This window comes from Haliotis rufescens, unplaced genomic scaffold, assembly GCF_023055435.1.
Source record: "Haliotis rufescens isolate VD_foot unplaced genomic scaffold, xgHalRufe1.0.p SCAF_2, whole genome shotgun sequence".
Taxonomy (NCBI): Eukaryota; Metazoa; Mollusca; class Gastropoda; order Lepetellida; family Haliotidae; genus Haliotis; species Haliotis rufescens.
In genome coordinates this window covers 20,026,959-20,052,457 of record NW_025963890.1, presented here as the reverse complement: position 1 = coordinate 20,052,457, position 25,499 = coordinate 20,026,959, and the positions used below count along the sequence as shown (strand labels likewise).

The window sequence follows — 25,499 nt, the reverse complement described above, 5'->3', positions numbered from 1 at the left end:
CTGTCATATGTGTAACGTGGAAGGGTATATGGTATTCATGGTGCATGCACGTTTTATAGGGAAACGTAACAGGTGTATTTCATCCAGTGAAAAACTGCAGGGAACAGTAAAGCGATTCTTCTCGCTTGTATACTAAGGAACGATATCACATAGTGAGGCGGGTGTTTGTTATTGAGGCGGGCATAGATGAAATATAACAATAAATTTATTATGGCATTCCTCTATTTTCAGTTTTATTCAATGACAAGGAAACAGCAGAGGACATCATGGGAACACAGAATCCTGACGAATACGAACTCCTTGGGGGACAGATCTTCAGGTTTCATCATACAACTTGGGATAAGGAAAGGATGAAATATCTTGATCTTGCTCTCGAGGCCAAGGTGAGAACTGCTTTACCTCATGAATGTCAAAGTAGCACCTCTAATATAGTAAATTTGATCACGTATGATTTAAATAAACGTTAGACTGTCTTTCGGCCAAGGGCAACCCTATGTTCTGATCGCTGATTTTGAAACCTCTTCGTACTATGATCTTAGCCCTGTCGTAACTGTCACTCTCTTAATTTTAACATAGACTTACGTGTACGATACTCTAAGCGCTGAGGTCACATTTTTGGCTTTTCAAGTACTTTATTACATTACTCTACTGATTTATTTAATCGCTACTAAAATGTCGTTATAATACCGGAGACAACTTCGTTTTCCCTCCAGAATGCGAAGATGGTACTTTTTGGGTTGGCGCAAATACATGTTGAATCATGCAAATACATTTGTCAAAGAGTGAGTGAGTGAGTGAGTATGGTTTTACGCCACTTTTAGCAATATTCCAGCAATATCACGGCGGGGGACACCAGAAATGGGCACACATTGAACCCATGTCGGGAATCGAACCCGGGTCTTCGGCGTGACGAGCGAACGCTTTAACCACTAGGCTACCCGACAGCCCCCATTTGTCAAAGAAACAAAACAAAACAAAACTCACGTCGTTGTGTTATTTTTGGCAAAACCGAACGACCAGAAACAATATGCACATTGTCAAGCGCCTTGGCCAGGTCTTTGTATAACCAAATGAGAAAACTAGGTAATGAGGTAGATAAAAATGAGGCGGCCAGGGTGGCAAAGCCTTGATTCTTCACATCGTCGCCTGGTGGATACAGCGTCTGCTCAAAGAACTGACGGTCAGCGGGTACCGCATAATAACAAAAGACTTTAAAAGATGGTACTTGTTGTTACTCAGCCTGGCGCTCGGCATTAAGGGGATAAAACAAGGACTGGTCAGCACAGAGTCAGTATACTGTGTCTGAGTGTGGTTACTGCGCAGTATGATATCTCAATGGGCTAACACTATAAAACCAATATCAGTCCGGACTAGTACAGGTAGCATTGCATGCAATTATTGTGAAGTCCAGCTTTCTTGAAAAACATTACTCATAAATTGTTTTTGTCAAAGCAAAAATGTTCCCACCCACTCTGAATGTAACATCAAAGTTGTCCCACACAAAGTGTCAGAATGATATTGCGATTAGTTTCCTTTTGTTCTTCAATAATGCTTGACGAATTTCGTGATGATTAGACCAAACCAAGATTGTTGAAACCAGTCACGCTGGTTGAAAAAACACCATTTGCTCTTTCAAAAGAGTCCATGTGCACCTTTAATAACACGACCCTTTTTAATATCGTGTTTAGTTCATTACAAAAAGATATCCTGAAGTTAATACATTATTTGATGCTGTTTGCACTTATATTTCGTTTGAATTTGAAAATTTCAACAGCAACAACAAAAAAACACCGAGCTTAATGTGTACTTAACAGCAAATGTTTTCTCCAGTTCACCCAGGTCCCAGACTTCCAGGGACAGTTGTTGGCGACACACCCACGAGTACTGGCATATGCCTCGCCTGAAGACAACATCTGGGGCATTGGTTTAACCAAGACTAATCCCAAGGCTACGGCCAGAAGACATTGGAAAGGAGAAAACGATCTTGGCAATGCCCTTACTAGAATCAGGGACAAACACATGCAGATGGAAAACAGGCTGGAGGAGGGTAGAGAATGGGAAGATGAAGAGGCAGATGGAAACACAAGTAGGGATGACAGAAGGCAGGGTCGACAAGGGAACAGCCAGAGGCAGGCGAGCCGGGAAAGCAAAGGGCATAGTGGGAGAGGGGAGAGTCAAGGAGTTGAGGGGCAGGGAAGCAAGGATGGCAAACTAAAAAGGACACATGAGCAAACAGATCACAACTTGGACAAGCGCAGAAGAAGAAACATGGGTCCAAGAAACACCACAACATCCTACACAGAAATGCCTAACCAGGACAAATTCGTCCTATTTTTCGGCAATCAATCGCCATTTAGCCAGCACCATCGAGCCACTTTCACCATAGGCGGAACAACATTCAACTGTGCTGAACAGTACATGATGTATCAGAAGACAGGTAAAAAAAAGAAATGAATTTTTTCCATTTCACAAGCTTTTTTAATTAATGTTCATTTAGGGATTATACTGTTTAAAATATAGTGACAAAGTAGTGGGGGTGTAAGGGTGCGCACCTCCTCTGTTCTTTACGCTTATCAACATTTGTCAGTCCCTGTATTATGTTTGTATTCACACTCCACCCCCAAACAAGTGTTGAGTTATCGTTGCAGTTATTTTTGGGAACAAAGAAATGGAACTAAAGATCATGGCGACTTCTAACCCTGTGCAACAGAAGCGATACGGTCGTCAGATCCCAGAATTCAAATTCGAAGTATGGAAGAAGCACTTCATAGAGGTCGTTGACCGGGCCACGGAGGCTAAGGTTTGCATTGTTTAATGTTCATACAAAGAGAACTGGGATATGTTAATTAAGAAATACAACAAACATGGCACGCATGACTCATAGTAAGCCCTGTCAGCATCCGTTATATTCCCCCGATTATGACCCTTGGTTTGTCAAGCCCGTGCCTGTGCATGTCGACAGTTTTCTAAACATTCAAGAGTGATTTAGATAATGGCATCACGGCTGTTCGGTGTTATAGCTGAAAACAACTGTTTTTCTCACATATCTGGTGTCTTTTTCCCATTTATGCCCTAATGACAAACTGCTCTTTGTAACCCGCGGGGATTCCGGGGTAGAATTGGTCACTATTACAGCTTGTAAGCAACTGTTTATAACATGAATCACTGGATAGCCTGGTTCAGATTCGATTATTACAGGCCGTCGTAATATAGATGTAATACACGCACGCACCACACACATAAAAATAGTATGGTGTCACTAACAAAGGTTGTTTTCATAGCTGTAAGATCTGGAATGTTTGGATTTCAGTTCTCTCAGAATCCACATTTGCTGGAACACCTGGTCGCCACGCACCCTAAGCTGTTGGTGGAGGCGAGTCCATCCGACCGTTTGTGGGGAATAGGGCGTGGCCAAAAAGACCCCTTAGCCTGGGACAAGGAAACATGGCGGGGCAAAAACCAACTGGGCTACATAATGACCCGAGTGAGAGATAGATTGATGGAGGTCGAGGACACACACTGGGAGGAATGGGAGAAGTGGAAGGACGACAAGAGGTGGGAGGAAGAGGTTGAGAAGGATGTAAGAAGGAAGAAGAGGAATAAGCGACGATGGGAACCAGATCAATCGGTTCCTTACAGAGGACGTCACGAAGAACAGACTACCCAAACTAGACGGGATGGTGACGGGGCAGAGGAGGATAGTATTACTTTCCAATCCAAAAGTGTATCTTTCAAACATGTGTACGGGAAAGAAAATTTTGAATTTTTCGTGGGCATCAAATCTCCATTTAGCCAAAATTATCCTGCCAGTTTCACAATCGATGGTCAAACCTTCACCAGTGCTGAACACTTCACACTGTACCAGATGGCCGGTGAGTGGTTGGATGTTATCCAGGGCTGTAGAGATGTAATACTGATGGATCAGTTCTTCGTTGCACCCTAAAATGTGATGGAATTTAATGAAGTATATTTCAAAACAAGTATCAATGTATTTAAAATGGTAACATAGTCAGTTGAGCTGTCATAATGTCAGAATATCTGGTTCATTTAGTTATCAGATGTATCAGTGTAAGAATCATCATAATGTGATCATTATCAGCACTGGGCAATTTCTTATGAGACACGTGCAATTGAAGGTCTATTCAAAACCCAACTTGATCTAATGAGACTCAGGTGTTATAACTTCAGATTTGAAGCCCTGCTGCAGTTTAACAAACTGGAGTGACATCTACACACCGAATGTACATATACCTTTCTCATTATATCAGGTAGTCATTGTGGTATGTTGAGTGTTTTTATTATTACCTTGTGAGATATTTTATCGGCGTTTCCGGTGCATAACACATTTTGGAAAGAATTCCGTTATCAAGATTTTGAAAAAGTGATGTTTATCATGAAATGTGCCTGTATTTTCAGTGATATTTGAAGACCAGGAATGTCAGAAGAAAATCATGTCCACAAGTGACCCCAGTGAACAGGACCGCTATACATATGACATCCAGAACTTCCAGTGGAATGTATGGGAACAGAAATGCGTACAAATTGTTGAACGCGGCATCACGGCCAAGGTGAGAGAACCATATTGCACCATGATGGTACTGGGATTCTACGACCTTTTAAAGGGCAATTTATCCATAATATCAACCTAACACATACGAAAAACTGGTTCTCGTTCTATTTAAGATAAGGGCAATGTTTTTTAAAAAGAAATGTTTTTCAATTTAAAAACATTTATTGTCATAAAACATACTATGCTCAAAGTAATACATCATTCTTTTGATTATCTTCAAATGTTCATTTTAATATTCTACAGTGTATAGCTCGCGGTTTTCTTGTTGTTTCTCTAGTTCACTCAAAATTCCGATCTAAGGGGGCAACTTTTCGCCACGTACCCAAAACTCTTAGCTGAGTGTAAGTATGACGACGACTACTGGAGTATTGGGTATGGTCTCGGATTTGCAAAGAGGAAATGTGAAGCATGGGACACAAATAAGTGGAGAGGGTGGAACGTACTGGGCTACACTTTGACTGATGTCAGGGACAGACTTATGAAGATCGAGAAGGGACAGAAGGAATTAGATGTGGAAGATGTGAGTCGTCAGGCCACGATAGAAGGTAAAGGCGTGCTGCTTGATAGGAAGATTCTTGTGGCGGAAGAAGCTGGGGTGGGTGGAGAAGATGGGGAAGATGTAACGACAGAAAAAGACGAAATTGAAGTAGATGAGGAAATGCGAAGAACTGATAGGGATGTTGAAGAAGATGAAAGCAAACCACACAGAAAGGAGAATTTGGTTAGTGAGGAGGAAGAGGTCACAGTGGGAGGAAGCAAGTTGAGAGGGAACGAAGATGCAGATAGCACATTGGCTGGTGACAGGGACGTGATGGAACGTGATCAGAGAGCAAGAAACAGTGTGGGAGAGGGAGGAAATAATGGGTATGTCCCATTGGAAGGAGAAGATGATGGTAGAGAGGACGAATGTATAGCTGGGCTTGACAGTACAGAGGTGGGCGAGGGAAATGTGGCAGAACAACATAAGGTGGAGAAGAGTATTGGAAAAGAACTGAAGAAGGAGGAAGAGGTCACGCCATTAGCAGAACATGAGTCACTGACGAAAGAGAAGAATGAGGAGGAGGAGGAGGAGGAGAGGACTGAGAACGAAGAAATGGAGACATTGGAGAATGGTGGAGAAAAGCTTACATTGGTGGCTAAGATTGAAGAAGTAAACAAGGTAGTTGCAGATGTGGGTGACAGAGTAGAGGAAGATGAAAGGGTAACAGTGGATCAACAGGAGGGTGAAGGTGAGAGAGCCAATATAGAGGAAGGGGTAACGCGGGCACTGGAAGAAGAACCATTTGTGGAAGGGGGGCACGGTGAAAGGGAAACTTCTGAGAGGCTGGGGACAGGAAATGAAGTTAAGAAAGAGAAAGAGGTAACATCGGTACAAGAAGGCACGGAAAGAGGTGGTGGAGGAGGGAGTAAGGTTCAGGAGCGAGTAAAGAAAGAAGGTGATAATACAGGAAAGGACGTGAAGACAGCAGAAGATGACATGTCGGTACCTCCCGATATTGGGGGAGATGGCGAAAGAAGGAGGAAGGTTCATGAGCGATTTGAGAAGGAAGGTAATGATACAGGAGAGGAAGAGGTATCGTTGGTGGAGGCAGCCAGTGTTGTAGATGGGGGAGATACAAAGAAAGATCCCCAAAAAGTGAAAAGTGAACTGTTGCAGAAAGTGTATGTAAAGATGTGAAGAAATTGAACGAAGCGACGAGTGGAGAAGATGTCATGTCGGTACCAGAAGACAATGTGGTCGAAAGGGAGGGTGAAGGAGAGAGAAAGGATCCTCATCACGAGACGGGGGCTTCGGATATTTTGAATAAATCAAAGACAGAGAAACGAATGCCAGAAGCAAGTACATTATTTGAGGAAAAATACGCTGATGAAAGTCAGAGTAGAGATGAAGAGGAGCAGGAGAAAGGGGATACTGGTGATGGGGAAGATGTGAAGACAGAGGAAGAGGTCCACAAAACAGAAGATGAAAACATGATGGAAACAGACGAAGGAAGGAAGAAGGGCCTAGAGCTGGTGGGGAAAGAGTGTGAAAGAGAGTGAGACGTTGACATGGCAGAAGAACAAGGCGTGCGGCATACTCCATCAACCGATACCCAAAGGCTGGAAGACCTAAAGTATGACATGACTTAAATATGTCACAGTGAAGTTCCCTATCTGCACAAGACAGTTAAGACATGTGTACAGACACCCAGTAACGCTAAACATATCACGATTATATCAGCCTCGTTTTGAAATAGGCCGCAATTGGAATCAGCGCTTGATGACTACCTTTCATGTGCCATGGTGACTAGTGAGCAGTTATTAGCTTGCATGATTGTAAATACCAAAACCAGACATCGAGAATTCATAAGCTCATTCATATAGAATATCTTTATACCTGATAAACATGTAGAGATGTGACCCAATCTCATTAAAATCAGATCTTAGTTCTCGCTACCGCTAAACAAAGATCTGAGGACATCCCATTAGGGGTCACGTCAGGACTTTTCATCCGACCTATCAGTGCGTCGCTTACCAGATTATGAAAGTGACAGTCGAAATGTGATTTTATACTCATGCAATCTCGAAAACTTTAACATGAGGTATTCCGAACGGGTTTAACGACTGAATCCTTACAATCTAGACCATCTTTTAGCCATTCCAGAATGTTTTTTTGTTCAGGTTTCAAATTTGTAATCGAGAGTTTGAAATTTGTGCCGTAAAGCACGAGAAAGCTGCCTTCTGATTGGTCATTCCATTGGTCGGTCAAAGTTCGCGCAAGGTCGGTCTGACGTGACCCGCAATGGGATGTCCTCAGATCTTTATTTAGCGGCAGCGAGAACTAAGATCTGCATTTAATGAGATTGAGATGTGACCAAGATGATTTGCTTCAGGACAACGATCCGAAGTCTCTCGTTATGTCGGGGTCTGTGTCCCGACGTCGCTCCGTATATCGAGGACCTTATGTTTATCGAGTGCTGAAAAAACCCGTTACTGTGAGTCTACAAAACGTGAAGATACGGGCCTCTTTGCTTTTGCTGATTTGTTATTTTGTGACGTCAGTTCTACACTTGACATACACCTGACGTTGACGTTCAAATGTCTATTCGTTTTCTTGTCGTGGTGAATATTGAGGGCCTTCCATAACGTTTATTATGTGACAGTGTAATTGATTAATATAATCAGAGTAACAGGTGTGTGATCAGTTATAGCATATACAGCACAACCATGTCAAGACCCGTGAAGATCCGGGGTAGAGTAGGTCTTCAGCAACCCATGCTTGCCGTAAAAAGCGACTATGCTTGTCGTAAGAGACGACTAACGGTGTTCATGGTGTCAATCACTGGATTGTCTGGTCCAATCCGATTATTTACAGACCACCGTCATATAGCTGGAATATTGCTGAGTGCGGCGTTAAACAACAAACAAACAAATAAACAAACAAACGAAGTTCTTGGGATACAAATAGATCGAGTTCTCCGTCGTTCGAGACAAGCGGATGGTCGATATTAAGCAGCTCCTTCTTGTATGGGGAGCATCAAATTCTAAACAATATGTTATACTAGTATATCGACTTTATGGAGTCTTCACTGAAATGTATGTCGAGAGTTTATTGCGGGTTGTCATTAAATGCTGATAAAAAATAACAAGGTTCTTATAAAAAACATGAACCTCCAAAACAACTGATATATGTGACCACATCACCCAAGCAATTTTCATGTGCGATTGCGCGAAATGTAAATATAAAACGTTAATGCCAGAGAATAACTAGTGTCGCTTGATCACCCGCCGATACAGATAACATTGAGCGAAAGGCAAAATAGCGGTAAGCATTAAACAAACCTAGGCGTAAACCTGGATAATTCTCTCAACTAACTGTATTAGTTGACTGCGGTGTCAAGTCTCCGTCGTTCTTCCGGTCACTCCGGGCTCTACCGGAAGTTCCTTATCAAAATTCAGCATCTTTCATTTTAATTTACTCATGCACACAAATAGGGAACACAGCGGACTTTTATTTGCTATCAAATTCAGAGAGGAATCAACGTTATTTAAGAGCAAAAAGTTTGTTTATACTTAACATTGTTGTTACACGGAAAATGAAGTAATTCTGTCCATGTAAAATAGATAAAGATCCTTTAGCCGAGTGGTTAAAGCGTTCGCTCGTCACGCCGAAGACCCGGGTTCGATTCCCGACATGGGTACAATGTGTGAAGCCCATTTGTGGTGTTCCCCGTCCTGATATTGCTGGTATATTGCTAAAAGCGGCGTAAAACCTCATTCACTCACTCCACTGCTTGAGTGTGTATTGCTCCTGTTATGAAGTAACCTGTATTCGCAGGTAGTTTTCTGGTACAGCATTACGTCCATGTACTATAGTAAACGACAGATTTGTTAACATGTCTGCCTTCTTATCATGCTATGCATAATATTTCAAATGTCAGTCCTTGTGAAATAATTATTCATTATTATATGTGAACTTCACTTGTGTTGAAAGTATTATTTATGTAATATACATGTACAATCTGCCTAGTTGTTGCTATTTAATAATAGAATTTGAACTAGCAATGTGTCAGTTTTTGTATTCTGCACGCACTATAAATCATACATAACACGGCGAGGTATGAGATAAACGAGTCTGCGAACTGACCTGTGATTACCGGTTGAGAGGCTGACCCCAAAGTCTTAATCTGGCTGTTCGCAAATATGTTCTGATAAACATCCTAAAGGATTTCCATGACCCAATAACAAAGACTTGTCTGTCAGCAACCTGATACTGGGATCTTTAAAACTACTATTTCAAACTTCATCTAAAGCATCAATTAAGCATCATTTTAAAGCATGGTTTGCATAGTTTTTGACTTGCTACACTACTCCTGCAGTAGCTTTGGATATCAGCTAAGTTTGTTTCCAAACATGGAGCTTCGATTTCTGACAAGTTGTATCAAAGATATTATATTAGTTGAGCATCACCCGATTTAACTGACAATTTTATATCTATACTGAACAGAAAATGTTAGGGATAATGACTTCTTTTTTTTCTTTTCTCTCTTCTTTTTTTTATGGGGGGGGGGGGGGGGTCTTTTGTTGTGAAGACCATTCATGATCCTTAACTTTTTTGTTTCATTATAATTAGATAGTTTGATAAATCAATGCAACTATTGGTATACATTAGTCCTAAACAATGACTGGGTCATGTCTGCATTTTAATTATTATACTCAAGATGTATATGATAGGCCAGTGATGCTGATCGGCATCATTGTGTCCTGATGACATGGATCGTTGCTCATGCTGTCAACCTCTGGATTGCCTACCCTAGGCTTCACTATACACAGGCTGCCTTGACAACACTGAAATACTGTTGACTGTGGCATAAAACATAATTGGACATTATGGTGGCAATTAATATTTGCTTATCGAAAGAATGTGGTCAAAGTGAGGATGCCAATTTCCCCCGAATATGTTCCAAAGAGAATCCAATACACTTATTCAAATACTTAAAGACCCAAGAATCGAGTGAATGCACACGTGATGTGTAGATTCTGAAATCGTCAACAGACTGATCGCAGAACATGCAGAAAAGATAAAGACATTACACTTCAGTTCTTAAGCACAGAAACTTGGAATGTTACTTGTTAATATTTGTGATTCAGGAATTTAATGTCAGTCGTTTGGCATAAGGTGTTAGTTTTGTCAAGAACCATTTCGAAAGAAACTTGATCACTTACACATTAGGCCTGGGAAGAGTCTAAATTTACTACCCGGGTACCCACCCCCCTATTACACGACCCTACCCGGGTACCCACTGTAGGTCTCAAGAGAAAGGTACAAAATGTCCGATTGGAATGTGTGCATAGTCGGAAAGAAATGTGAACATTTGTCACTTATAGTGTAACCAAAGAGTTCTAGATAGTTTTTGCCATTAAACAATATAATCACCTGACTAACCACGGGTCCGGGTAGTGCTGTGGGTACCCAGGTCCTACTCAGTTCCGACCCGAGTACCCGAGTTACCCGTCCCAGCCCTAATACACATGATAATATGAAGCAGAGTACAGACGCTGTGGTAAAAAGTAAGTGCCAGTGAGTTTTGTGTCCAAACAAGACAGAAGCCGGGACGGTCCCAACAACTTGGATAGACTGGTCCCCTGCCCTAGAGTAGCATTTCATAGAGGCACACGAGGACACCAGTCTAACAGATGTGAAAACAGAGTAACTTCCCTTTGTTTTGTTCTGAATTCCGGAAATGTCGCAAATCCGAAATACATATGTAAGCTAGGTCACTTTCTTTCGTCATACATATCAAAACAAATAATAGATTCGTGTCTGGTAGATATCAACACGAATTTTAAATATGTAACCGTACAACGTAGCGTACAAAGAGCGAACTGGTCAAAGTAACAACCGGGGCGATAAGAGCAAATGTGAAAGTGAAAATAGGATTTTAGTCGTACGACCAACATTTCCTATGTGCACACAGACATGGCCGCTGAACGTAGATTTGAGTTATTCTCAAACGACTCGCCATTCAGCCTTCAATATGCAGCTCCATTCGCCATACAGGGGAGAACGTTCAACTGTGTTCTACAGTATGTTATGTATCGGAAGGCAGGTACGTTCGAACGCTGAATCATTGTTCATGGTTTATCAGTGTATTGTGATCAGTATTCAAAGCAGTGTTTAGTCAAATAGAACATTCGTACACATGACCAATTTGCTTCTTCACATTGTCAGTAGACATTTTAGCGCAATATTACAAGACCGAAAATATAACGAAGAGCCAGTATAATAACAGTTAAATGTATATAGGCAAACACACAAAACTTCGTGATAATTTTCACCGGGTTACGTTATTTCGTTGGCATATTGGATATTGTCACGATAAAATTCTGCAAATTATACGTTAAATATTGTTTAAGTAATGAGAGCTCTTAGAGTAATCTAACTGCAATATCACATAGTCAAACATAATAATATGTATACTATGAAAGCAGTTGTGTACAAATAGTTTATATGGATCGAAGGGGACATTCATGAACGACTGTATTCAGTAACATGTTGCAACATGCGGGCGTATATACATCTGGTGAAAGAAGATCAAGAAATAAACGCGCTCACGCGGCGTTAATTGGGAGACATGGGAAAGGAGACGATCTTGGCAATCAGGGACAAACACATGCAGATGGAGAACAAGCTGGAGGAGGGTAGAGAATGGGAAGATGAAGAGGCGGAGGGAAACACGAGTAGAGATGAGAGAAGGTGGGGTCGACAAGGGAACAGCCTGAGGCGGGCGAGCCGGGATAACAAGAGGCAGGGGAGGTCCAAGGGGTCGAGGGGCAGGCGAGCCGGGATTGCACGGGGAAGGGTGGGTCAGGGAAGAGCCAATGGGCGTAGGGGTCGGGAGACGGGATTGCATGAGAAAGGGTGGGTTAGGGAAGAGCCAATGGGCGTAGGGGTCGGGGAGACGGGATAGCATGAGGAAGGTGGTGAATTGGTGTCATTTGATGATTTTGGATATTTTTATTAATTTGTTATGTTTTCAAGACGACAAGTTGGAAGTATACAGAAAACAGGGAATTGCTCTTTTCCAGAACTCAATGACCGATGAATATTTTTTTATGAAACTTGTCAAACAGGTCAGTCTGGTGGTGAACTGATATATTTCCGTTTCCGTACTGCACCAGATCAGGGGGATATGTCATCTCCTGATAACTCTTTGTTTGTTACCTTTTCGGCGGCAGCTAGTTAGTTTGTTTGTTTGTTGTTTAACGCCGCACTCAGCAATGTTCCAGCTATATGACGGCGGTCTGTCAAATAATCATGACATCATGAGCATCGATCCACGCAATTGGGATCGATGACATGTATCAACCAAGTCAGCGAGCCTGACCACCCGATCCTGTCGCCTTTTACGACAAGCATAGTCGCCTTTTACGGCAAGTGTGGGTTGCTGAAGACCTATTCTACCCCGGAATATTCACGGGTCGGCAGCTAGTAAACCACTTGGGTCTTTTATGTTATATATGAAACATCTTTTTCCGCTTGGAGTGAAAGACTATCCGAGCGGAGGTTGCCTATTGTGTATTAAAACTAACAAGTTACCATCAGTTCTGCTGACTGTATATTCGCCTGTTAGACATCCCAACAGCTAATTGATTACTTAAGTCATTAATGCTTTAGTTTTATTGGTATTGCCTAGTGCTAATAAATCCTTAAACAATCAGTTGGTTTATTTTGGCTATACTCCAGCACAGGCTGCATAATGGTTAATTAAGCAGCTCAGCCTTTTTCTGTTCTGCTAACCAAGCCACGCGTCCTAACCATAAGAGTTAGGGACTTGTTTCTTCTTTGTGATTTTGGACATTGTTGACCCTGTGTTCTCATGTTGGCGTTGTTCAGCTGTGTATATCAAGGTAGTTGGATCTCAACCTACACGTTTCTAAAGTTTTCAGTGGATTTGAAGATTTAATTTGTCGTCATTATCTTGACTTAATGTTCAACAGTTTTAACACATGCAATAATCGCTCCTGTGGAGGGCTTTCACATTGTAGTTGAATGTCAATCTATTCTGCAGCAGAGGTTAAACCATATTTTCAGTAATGTTTTTATTTCAGATTTAAGATCTGCATGTTTAGGAATATTTTTGATAACAAAAGAAATGTCAAGGAATCTTTCCAACGAGGCTGCGATTGTGAATGTAGATTAACGACAGGGGCATTTTGATTGGTTGTTTGTTTCAAGCTCATGAGCGAGAGAAACATTGTGCTAAGTTCGTGATAAGACAGTTAGAGCTGGTGATGTCACTTCAGAAAGGAAGCTATGATGGCGGTTGCACCAAGAGGTATATAGAAGGGGTGCCTGAACAGTTCTGAGCCCATCTTGGATGGCATTGATGGAGTTGGTTGATAAACAAATTTCAACATTATCCAATCCAAGCTCCACATACTTCCGCCAACGATGTTGTTTTTTGGGAACCCACTGGTGTAAAAAAAACCCTTCTTTTGTGGTGTAACAAGTCCTCTACTGCAGAAATGCATAATGCTTGCCAGGCAGTTCTTTCTTCAAGTTTGGCAAGAGGTGGAAATCTGACCTTGAATGCGAACATGTTCAATGAGTTGAAAGCCGCAGTCATGCATTGAAGCCATGGCGACAACAGTATTGTGCACAGGTCCTGTCCGCGTGGAACAACATACATTTAATGAGTTTTCCACGTCGTATAGCCTTGCTCTGCTCATACAGCTGCCCTAGCTTAATTTTGACATTGAATGGTCTGATCTTTCCCAGAAATCAGAAGCCAGACTTCGCCTTCTTGGGCGGAGGAGATGTTGGATATTTCCACTACTTTGACTGTTGTTTAGTCTTCTGGTTGTTAGTGGTGAATCCACGACTCACACTTGGTTACAAATCGCTCAACATAATCAGCCGGGTCAGCTTCAAAACGACATGAACTCTCATGAGACATGATGAACCTGGATCGTTTCTGATCCAGAATCAGTTGCTTTGGAACCCAGCATGCCGAAACATGTGTCATACCCAGTTCATTACTCAGAGTGTCGTGACTTCCTAAAGTCTTGGCTGTGCGATGTATGGGGAGTCGTCATCCATAACCATATCATGTATTTTGTCTAATTTCCCTCAGTGGTGTCCGTTGATGGTCACTCAACTCAAGACAGCAACTTTGCGTATTTTAATACTTTAGGGCATACATAATCACCAATGCTTGACATCAATTAGATCTGAAGAACGGAAGTAGCATGAAACAGATGATAAAAACGAAATCCTCCTCCAAACGAATAAATCCGCCACTGAGGGGATATGCCTTACTGGAGTTAAAACGGGTTTCCCAGTTTTTGACACGTTGCGCAATTTCACGATCATAACGATCGGGCCGACACCTAGGCTACCTGCTTCCGCCTCGGATTTGTTAATGCATTTGTGCTTTTATCTGTCTGCTGATCAATTTGTTGTCCATGTCCACAACTTGTCACCGTATGCCTTGTCAGTTAAAACATTGAATATGCCTTCAGTTGTTTTCTCAAGGGATTAATCCCTCACAGGCTCTCGTTGTGTGGAATAGGACTGTGGACAGCTGGGGGTTTATTACCCAAACAGGATGTTTTGATAAAACGTAAGTTACCGATTGTGAAATGTCAAGATCAAAGCTCGTATCACGAAATGTCGTTATCGTTGTATGATTATCAGAAGTAGTAAAAACAGTATATGTATAACGACTAAGAATTTTTTTGTCACCGCTGTGACAGTAGCTTTGGGCCACATCCCTAAATAGGTTTGGTTTGGATGCTGATTACGGAGCGTGGGACTTCAACACTTTCACTTGGACATTTAAATACTTTCTACAAATATTATGAATTGTTCTCATTCTGAAATTGGCTAAATATATCCAGTGAAATTTATATTCGTGCAACAAAATGGCAGTCATTTCCTTCAGTATACTTGCCCTTTAACAGTGGCACAGAGGGAATGTCATAAAGTTTGGCACCCATGCCTCCATGGATGACTGTTGAAGTTTCAGTTGGAGATGTAACAGCTCAGTTGCCAGTTGTGTCCATTTTCATCAATGGACAATGAGTAGGCACTTTGATGCCGGTAGTTGTAGTGTATTTGGTTTAAATGCAGCCTGAAAGCATGGTCACTATTCTACTTAATGCATGCAAACTGTAAAGGGTGCACTATACATCTTTCGGAATGAGGCTCAAATCGTTTCACTCCTCATATCAGACCAGGATTGAGATAGGATACACTGGAGGATGGTATGAGTATAGTTCCATGAGAAGTATGTGGCAGGTCCTTAGTTCCGTCATGTTTGTTGTTAGAATCCCTTATGTGGATTGAATGGCTACACTGTGTGACCTGGCTGACTCGTAGCAACCAATCTGGTGTCCCCCTCCGAGAAAGAAGGACTATCGTCCCGAAACAACGTGGATCGGTGCTCATACATTCGACCACTCGTTTGCTTGGCCCACGCTCGATTGTTAACAGGCTGATGCGATTAAGATAAAATTATTCTTGCTGTGGTGTAAAGTAACATTCAGTCATTAATTCAACAGACTTATCGTTATCAAATTTGCCATCAGACGTTTCAGGGTATCAGGTAACCAATGTTGCATTCTGAAAACGTTCAATCTGATAATAATTACATCTTTTACTCCGATCAACAGGTCAAGCTGAGATTTTATTTTAATGAGATTGTGAATCAACATGTGCTGGTATTCATTTAAAAAATTGAATCACTTCTTAGGTATTTTGTCAATCTGAAATGGTGCCTGCATTTTCAGACCTATTCAAGGACAAGCAACATGCGATTGATATCATGGCATCAACTGATCTAAAACAAATAGAACGCTATGGAAAGAGTGTCCGCAACGTTGATACATACACTTGGAACAAGGAAAGGATTAAAGTTGCTGAACTCGCCCTCAAGGAAAAGGTGAGAACTGAAGTGTCCACATCCTCGATTATTCTGTGTATCACATCTCTATTCTATTATTTATGATGATAGAATAGTGTATTGTAGAATAATATAATGATACACTGGATAATTAAGAATGAATTTACCAATGAGTGTACATGTGGTTAATTGAAGGCCAAATGAAGATTGGGTGAATGAGTGTTGAATTTGGTCCGCAACAAAAACATCTGTGTAACATATCATCCTTTGTTGTCAGTTCACACAGAATCCTGACTTGAAGGAACAGCTGCTTGCTACATTCCCAAGAACACTGGTGTATGCCACTACTAAAGACAGGTTCTGGAGTATTGGTCTGTCTGAGCAAAACCCTAAAGCTTGGGTCATGAAGGAGTGGAAAGGAGATAACGTACTTGGTTTTACTCTTACTAAAATCAGGGACAAACTGATGGAGAACAGGCTGGAGGAGGGTGGCGATGGTCAAGATCAAAGGGTAGAGGGACAGGTGAGCCGAGATAGCATGAGACAGGGTGGATGGGGGAACAGCCTCGGGGTCGGGGAACAAGCGAGCTGGGATAGCAAGAGACAGTATGGAATAGGGAACAGCCATGTTGTAAAGGCACACACGAGTCGGGATAGCATAAGACAGGGTGGGATAGAGAACAGCCATGTGGTAGAGGGACAGGTGAGTCGAGATAGCATGAGGCATGGTACAATAGGGAACAGCCATAGGACAGAGGGACAGTTGAGTCGGGATAGCTTGAGGCAGGGTTGGATAGAGAACAGCCACGTGGTAGAGGGACAGGTTAGCCGAGATAGAATGAGGCATGGTACAATAGGGAACAGCCATAGGACAGAGGGACAGTTGAGTCGGGATAGCTTGAGGCAGGGTGGGATAGAGAACAGCCATGTGGTACAGGCACAGGTGAGCCGAGATAGAATGAGGCATGGTACAATAGGGAACAGCCATAGGACAGAGGGACAGTTGAGTCGGGATAGCTTGAGGCAGGGTGGGATAGAGAACAGCCATGTGGTAGAGGGACAGGTGAGCCGGGATAGCATGAGACAGGGTGGATGGGGGAACAGCCTCGGGGTCGGGGAACAAGCGAGCTGGGATAGCAAGAGACAGTATGGAATAGGGAACAGCCATGTTGTAAAGGCACACACGAGTCGGGATAGCATAAGACAGGGTGGGATAGAGAACAGCCATGTGGTAGAGGGACAGGTGAGCCGAGATAGCATGAGGCATGGTACAATAGGGAACAGCCATAGGACAGAGGGACAGTTGAGTCGGGATAGCTTGAGGCAGGGTGGGATAGAGAACAGCCACGTGGTAGAGGGACAGGTGAGCCGAGATAGCATGAGGCAGGGTACGATAGGGAACAGCCATGGGACAGAGGGACAGGTGAGTCGGGATAGCATGAGGCAGGGTACGATAGGGAACAACCATGGGACCGAAGAGATGCCACAATGGGAAGAAACCGATCCAACGTCTCGTCCAAAACGAAAAATGACACAAGAGCAAACAGATAACAACTGTAACAAACATGGAAGAAGAAACATGGGTCTAAGAAACACCAAAACATCCTACACAGAAATGCCTAACCAGGACAAATTCGTCCTTTTTTTCGGCAACCAATCGCCATTCAGCCAACATCACCTAGCCACCTTCACCATAGACGGAACAACATTCAACTGTGCTGAACAGTACGTGATGTATCAGAAGACAGGTGAATACGAAATATTATGTTCTTCTGAAACAATTTCATTTCACAAGTTACATTTACAGTTTTTGAATCAAGAATCATTTAGCAATTATTTTGTCTTAGAAAAAACATGAGGACTACAGTTTTGTTATTATTTTAGTTTTGGATGTGTCAGTCCCTGTATTCAACATGTGTCAGTCCCTGTATTCAACATGTGTCAGTCCCTGTATTCAACATGTGTCAGTCCCTGTATTCACTGTCCACCCCCAAACAAGTGTTGAATTGTGGTTGCAGTTATATTCGAAAACAAAGAAATGGAACGGAAGATCATGGAGACATCTAACCCTGTGCAACAGGAGCGATACGGTCGGCAGATCCCAGAATTCAAATTCGAAGTATGGAATAAGCACTTCATAGAGGTCGTTGACCGGGCCACGGAGGTTAAGGTTTGTTTAATGTTCATAAAACGGTCCTCTGAAGGCGAAAAGTACCGCAACTTGTTGGTTTAGGAATAAAACTAACATCGAACGCGTGGCTCATAATAAGCACTGCCAGGATCCGGCAGATTTGCCCTATTACGACCCTTGGTTTGTCAGGGCGGTCTAAGTGAGTGAGTGAGTATGGTTTTACGCCGCTTTTAGCGATATTCCATCAACATTACGGCGGGGAACACCAGAAATGGGCTTCACATATTGTACCCATGTTGGGAATCGAACCCGGTTCTTCGGCGTGACGAGCCAACGCTTTAACCACTAGGCTACCCCACCGCCCGTGGGCGGTCTGAACATTCAAGAGGGTTAAGATAATGGCATCACGGCTGTTCGGTATTATGACTGGAAACTAGTTTATATATCTTACATATTTGATGTATTTTGTATACCCATTAAAGGTCCACGTGTACCGTTGTACAATGTGTCCCCAGCACTCCTGTTGCTGATCGTAAGAATAAATTGAGAACCCATAGGTAATCCGGGTTAGAACTGTTCTCGAGAAGTGGTTGTGAGAGGCCATTAAATGGATCGTGTAGTTGATGGCATGTCACCGTATCCCGATTGCGTGGATCGTTGTTTTTAATATGAATCACGGGATTGTCTGGACGTGATTAGATTAGTTACAGCCCGACGTCATGTAGCTGGGATATTGCGGCGTTAAGCAACCAACTTAAATACACTACCCATTCGTAGATGTCATCGTGATAATGGTTAGGCTAAAGAAGTGAAGAAGACGTTCCACAAACACTATGGTGTCACTAACCAAGGTTGTTTTCAAATCTGTGACAGCTGAAGTCTTTCACACTCATTATCAAGCAACAAAAGCATATGTGTTCCAGAGCGTTTAAAGTAATATACACCTTGAAAAACCTGGAAAAGACCGCTTACTATATTTGTGTATATAATAATACAGATGGCCGGAAATAATATTATGGTGTCACTGACCACTGTTTTATTCATATGAGTCTTACAGACTTTTGTGTTACAGACTCAGTTTCATGGAACAAATTACATGCTGTACATTGATGTAGAATACAAATGTTAAGTAAACGCTTACTATTCAACTATGTATTAGATAGCCATTTTATGTTAGTTTCTTTGTCATTTCAGTTCTCTCAGAATCCACATTTGCTGGAACACCTGGTCGCCACGCATCCTAAGCTGTTGGTGGAGGCGAGTCCATCCGACCGTTTGTGGGGAATAGGGCGTGGCCAAAAAGACCCCTTAGCCTGGGACAAGGAAACATGGCGGGGCAAAAACCAACTGGGCTATATAATTACCCGAGTGAGAGATAGACTGATGAAGGTAAAGGACACACACTGGGAGGAATGGGAGAAGTGGAAGGACGACAAGAGGTGGGAGGAAGAGGAGGCGAGGGAGAAGAGGGAAAAGAGAAGATGGGAATCGGATCCTTACAGAGGACGTCACGAAGAAAGGATTCCTAAAACGAAACGCCAGGGTGACGGGGTGCACGATGGTAGCATGATGCTAATGAAGGAAGATGGCATGACTTCCCAATCCAGACGTGAATCTTACAAACATGTGTCTGGGAAAGAAAATTTTGAATTTTTCGGGGGCATCAAATCTCCATTTAGCCAACTTTATCCTGCCAGTTTCACGATCGATGGTCAAACCTTCACCAGTGCTGAACACTTCACACTGTACCAGATGGCCGGTGAGTAGTTGGATGTTATCCAGGGCTGTAGAGATGTAATAGCGATGCATCAGATCTTCGTTGCACTGTATAATGTGATAGAATTGTATGAAAGTATATTTTCAAGACAAGTGTCAATGTATTTAAAACGGGAAAGGGGTCAGTTTAGCTTTTGTGATGTTAGACTACCTGGTGTATTTTATGATCATTATCAGCACTGGATCATTTTGATGAGTGATGCGTGCAATTGTATTCTTTCAAATATCCAAATTGATCTTATCAGACTGAAGTGCTCTAACTATTATTGCATTCAATATGAATTTTAGTCCTCTATCTTGATATAAAGATGTGCTCTAACTTTCTGATTTGAAGCCCTACTGCGTTTTAGCAAACTGGAAGTGACATCGAATGTGCATATATCTTTCTCAGATAGAACAGCTAGAATCATGGAGTTATGTTGAGAGTTTTTTTGCCATTGTGACACAATTGACCGGCGCCAAATTTGGACAGAATTTAAAGAAACAGATTTTAAAGTAGCCGTGGTTATCATGTTATGTGCCTGTATTTTCAGTGATATTTGAAGACCAGGAATGTCAGGAGAAAATCATGTCAACCAGTGACCCCAGTGAACAGAACCGCTATACATATGACATCCAGAACTTCCAGTGGAATGTATGGGAACAGAAATGCGTACAAGTTGTTGAACGCGGCATCACGGCCAAGGTGAGAGAACCATATTGTACCATGATGGTATTGGGATTCTACAACCTTTTCAAGGGCATTCTAACCATAATATCAACCTAACAGAAATGACGAACTGGTTCTCTTTCTATTTGAGCTAACGACTTACAGTCTATTTTGAAAATGAAACGATCTCAAATGAAACAGATTTATTGTTTCATTTACTGTTTATCTTCAAGTATTCTTTTCAATATTCTACAGTATATGGCTCACGATTTTCTTGTTGTTTCCCCAGTTCACTCAGAATTCCGAGCTAAGGGGGCAACTGTTCGCCACATACCCAAAACTGTTAGCTGAGTGTAAGTATGATGACGACTACTGGAGTACTGGGTATGGTCTCGGATTTGCAAAGAGGAAATCCAAAGCATGGGACACAAATAACTGGAGAGGGGAGAACGTACTGGGCTACACTTTGACTGCTGTGAGGGACAGACTTATGGAGATGGAGAAGGGGCAGAAGGGACAGACGGAATTGGATGTTGAAGATGTGAGGCTTCAGGGCACGATAGAGGGTGATGGGGCACATCTTGATAGGAAGATTCTTGTGGAGGAAAAAGGCAGAACTGGGAAAGAAGCTGCAGTGGTCGGAGAAAATGGGGAAATACAGCAAGATGTTATGACAGAAAAAGAAGAAGCAAATGTGGAAATACGAAGAAGTGATGCGGATGTTGAAGAAGATGAAAGCAAACCACATAAAGAACAGGATGTGAGGGAGAATTGGGACAGTGAGAAGGAAGAGTTCACAGTGGGAGGAAGTGAGTTGAGAGACAACGAAGATGCTGATACCACATTGGCTGGTGACAGGAACGTGATGGAACAGTATCACAGAGCAAGAAACAGTGTGGGAGAGGAAGGAAATAATGGGTCTGTCCCTTTAGAAGGAGAAGATGATGGAACAGAGGAAGAAGGTGTAGTTGGGCTTGACAGTACAGAGGTGGCCGAGGGAAACGTGGCGGAACAACAGAAACTCCAGAAGAGGATTGGAGAAGAACTAAAAACGGAGGAAGAGGTCACGTCATTAGCAGAAGATGAATCATCGACTAAAGAGAAGAATGAGGAGGAGGGTGAGAGTACTGAGAACGAAGAAGCGGAGAGATTGGAGAATGGTTGCATTGGAGAAGAGGTTACATTGGTCAAAAGTGATGTTGCAGAGGATGATAACGTAGATGCGTTAAACAGCACCAATGAAAGGGCCATGAACACAGAGGAACAACTGGAAGTAGCAGGGAAGACTGCAGGAGAGGTAGCTACGATTGAAGAAGACAACAAGGTGGTTCCAGAAACTGATACACTGGAAGATGTTGTTGACAGAGTTGGGGAAGGTGGAAGGGAAACACTGGATCAACAGGAGGGTGTAGGTGAGAGAGTGAATCAAGAGGAAGAGGTCACACAAGTACCAGATGAAGAAACATTTGGGGGAATGGAGCGCGACGAAATGGAAAAATCGGAGATGGTGGGGACAGAAAAAGAAGTTTTGAGAGAGGCAATATCGGTTCCAGAAGGCATGGAAAGAGATGCCGAAGGAGGGAGGACGGTTATGGAGAGGGTGGAGAAGGAAAGTAATGATACAGGGAAGGACGTTAAGACAGAGGAAGAGGTAACATCTCCAGAAGGCACCGAGAGAGATTGCAAAGGAGGGGTGAAGGCTAGGGAGCGAGTGGAGAAGGAAGGTAATGATGCAGGAAAGGAAGTGAAGAGAGATAAAGAGGTACCGTTTGTGGAGGGAACCAGTGTTGTAGATGTTGAAACATTGGCAGGGGGAGAAAGAGATGGGGACGATACAAAGAAAGATCCGGAGAAAGTGAAGAGTGAACAGATTGATATGGATGTGGAAGATAGCATGTCTTCCCAATCCAGATGTGAATCTTACAGACATGTGTCTGGGAAAGACAATTTTGAATTTTTCGGGGGCATCAAATCTCCATTCAGCCAACATTATCCTGCCAGTTTCACGATCGATGGTCAAACCTTCACCAGTGCTGAACACTTCACACTGTACCAGATGGCTGGTGAGTAGTTGGATGTTATCCAGGGCTGTAGAGATGTAATAGCGATGCATCAGATCTTCGTTGCACTGTATAATGTGATAGAATTGTATGAAAGTATATTTTCAAGACAAGTGTCAATGTATTTAAAACGGGAAAGGGGTCAGTTTAGCTTTTGTGATGTTAGACTACCTGGTGTATTGTATGATCATTATCAGCACTGGATCATTTTGATGAGTGATGCGTGCAATTGTAGATTCTTTCAAATATCCAAATTGATCTTATCAGACTGAAGTGCTCTAACTATTATTGCATTCAATATGAATTTTAGTCCTCTATCTTGATATAAAGATGTGCTCTAACTTTCTGATTTGAAGCCCTACTGCGTTTAAGCAAACTGGAAGTGACATCGAATGTGCATATATCTTTCTCAGATAGAACAGCTAGAATCATGGAGTTATGTTGAGAGTTTTTTTGCCATTGTGACACAATTGACCGGCGTTTCCGTAGCATTGCCAAATTTGGACAGAATTTAAAGAAACAGATTTTAAAGAAGCTGTGGTTATCATGTTATGTGCCTGTATTTTCAGTGATATTTGAAGACCAGGAATGTCAGGAGAAAATCATGTCAACCAGTGACCCCAGTGAACAGGACCGCTATACATATGACATCCAGAACTTCCAGTGGAATGTATGGGAACAGAAATGCGTACAAGTTGTTGAACGCGGCATCACGGCCAAGGTGAGAATACCATATTGTACCATGATGGTATTGGGATTCTACAACCTTTTCAAGGGCATTCTAACCATAATATCAACCTAACAGAAATGACGAACTGGTTCTCTTTCTATTTGAGCTAACGACTTACAGTCTATTTTGAAAATGAAACGATCTCAAATGAAACAGATTTATTGTTTCATTTACTGTTTATCTTCAAGTATTCTTTTCAATATTCTACAGTATATGGCTCACGATTTTCTTGTTGTTTCCCCAGTTCACTCAGAATTCCGAGCTAAGGGGGCAACTGTTCGCCACATACCCAAAACTGTTAGCTGAGTGTAAGTATGATGACGACTACTGGAGTACTGGGTATGGTCTCGGATTTGCAAAGAGGAAATCCAAAGCATGGGACACAAATAACTGGAGAGGGGAGAACGTACTGGGCTACACTTTGACTGCTGTGAGGGACAGACTTATGGAGATGGAGAAGGGGCAGAAGGGACAGACGGAATTGGATGTTGAAGATGTGAGGCTTCAGGGCACGATAGAGGGTGATGGGGCACATCTTGATAGGAAGATTCTTGTGGAGGAAAAAGGCAGAACTGGGAAAGAAGCTGCAGTGGTCGGAGAAAATGGGGAAATACAGCAAGATGTTATGACAGAAAAAGAAGAAGCAAATGTGGAAATACGAAGAAGTGATGCGGATGTTGAAGAAGATGAAAGCAAACCACATAAAGAACAGGATGTGAGGGAGAATTGGGACAGTGAGAAGGAAGAGTTCACAGTGGGAGGAAGTGAGTTGAGAGACAACGAAGATGCTGATACCACATTGGCTGGTGACAGGAACGTGATGGAACAGTATCACAGAGCAAGAAACAGTGTGGGAGAGGAAGGAAATAATGGGTCTGTCCCTTTAGAAGGAGAAGATGATGGAACAGAGGAAGAAGGTGTAGTTGGGCTTGACAGTACAGAGGTGGCCGAGGGAAACGTGGCGGAACAACAGAAACTCCAGAAGAGGATTGGAGAAGAACTAAAAAAGGAGGAAGAGGTCACGTCATTAGCAGAAGATGAATCATCGACTAAAGAGAAGAATGAGGAGGAGGGTGAGAGTACTGAGAACGAAGAAGCGGAGAGATTGGAGAATGGTTGCATTGGAGAAGAGGTTACATTGGTCAAAAGTGATGTTGCAGAGGATGATAACGTAGATGCGTTAAACAGCACCAATGAAAGGGCCATGAACACAGAGGAACAACTGGAAGTAGCAGGGAAGACTGCAGGAGAGGTAGCTACGATTGAAGAAGACAACAAGGTGGTTCCAGAAACTGATACACTGGAAGATGTTGTTGACAGAGTTGGGGAAGGTGGAAGGGAAACACTGGATCAACAGGAGGGTGTAGGTGAGAGAGTGAATCAAGAGGAAGAGGTCACACAAGTACCAGATGAAGAAACATTTGGGGGAATGGAGCGCGACGAAATGGAAAAATCGGAGATGGTGGGGACAGAAAAAGAAGTTTTGAGAGAGGCAATATCGGTTCCAGAAGGCATGGAAAGAGATGCCGAAGGAGGGAGGACGGTTATGGAGAGGGTGGAGAAGGAAAGTAATGATACAGGGAAGGACGTTAAGACAGAGGAAGAGGTAACATCTCCAGAAGGCACCGAGAGAGATTGCAAAGGAGGGGTGAAGGCTAGGGAGCGAGTGGAGAAGGAAGGTAATGATGCAGGAAAGGAAGTGAAGAGAGATAAAGAGGTACCGTTTGTGGAGGGAACCAGTGTTGTAGATGTTGAAACATTGGCAGGGGGAGAAAGAGATGGGGACGATACAAAGAAAGATCCGGAGAAAGTGAAGAGTGAACAGATTGATATGGATGTGGAAGATAGCATGTCTTCCCAATCCAGATGTGAATCTTACAGACATGTGTCTGGGAAAGACAATTTTGAATTTTTCGGGGGCATCAAATCTCCATTCAGCCAACATTATCCTGCCAGTTTCACGATCGATGGTCAAACCTTCACCAGTGCTGAACACTTCACACTGTACCAGATGGCTGGTGAGTAGTTGGATGTTATCCAGGGCTGTAGAGATGTAATAGCGATGCATCAGATCTTCGTTGCACTGTATAATGTGATAGAATTGTATGAAAGTATATTTTCAAGACAAGTGTCAATGTATTTAAAACGGGAAAGGGGTCAGTTTAGCTTTTGTGATGTTAGACTACCTGGTGTATT

The 25,499-nt window shown here is 42.6% G+C and overlaps 2 protein-coding genes across 6 annotated transcripts in view; both read left to right on the top strand.

The window, feature by feature from the left end:
- Positions 1 to 25,499, top strand: part of LOC124138828 — a 44,645-nt gene that overhangs the window by 1,079 nt on the left and 18,067 nt on the right. The window contains exons 2-7 of one of the 2 annotated variants that reach the window (XM_046505710.2): positions 232 to 383; positions 1,831 to 2,437; positions 2,649 to 2,800; positions 3,311 to 3,872; positions 4,417 to 4,568; positions 4,848 to 6,248. In XM_046505710.2, coding sequence (XP_046361666.2) covers positions 232 to 383; positions 1,831 to 2,437; positions 2,649 to 2,800; positions 3,311 to 3,872; positions 4,417 to 4,568; positions 4,848 to 6,248 — 3,026 coding nt within the window. Of the gene's footprint in view, positions 1 to 231; positions 384 to 1,830; positions 2,438 to 2,648; positions 2,801 to 3,310; positions 3,873 to 4,416; positions 4,569 to 4,847; positions 6,249 to 25,499 lie in introns of those variants that run through there. The other variant, XM_048399745.1, reaches the window with a different exon arrangement.
- The window catches only part of LOC124129589, a 63,919-nt gene that overhangs the window by 26,709 nt on the left and 11,711 nt on the right, over positions 1 to 25,499 (top strand). For 2 of the 4 annotated variants that reach the window (XM_048399743.1, XM_048399741.1), the window contains exons 8-11: positions 20,398 to 20,549; positions 20,803 to 22,576; positions 23,143 to 23,294; positions 23,548 to 25,321. In XM_048399743.1, coding sequence (XP_048255700.1) covers positions 20,398 to 20,549; positions 20,803 to 22,576; positions 23,143 to 23,294; positions 23,548 to 25,321 — 3,852 coding nt within the window. Of the gene's footprint in view, positions 1 to 10,858; positions 11,161 to 15,844; positions 15,997 to 16,234; positions 17,706 to 17,975; positions 18,128 to 19,282; positions 19,848 to 20,397; positions 20,550 to 20,802; positions 22,577 to 23,142; positions 23,295 to 23,547; positions 25,322 to 25,499 lie in introns of those variants that run through there. The other 2 variants (XM_048399742.1, XM_048399744.1) reach the window with 2 other exon arrangements.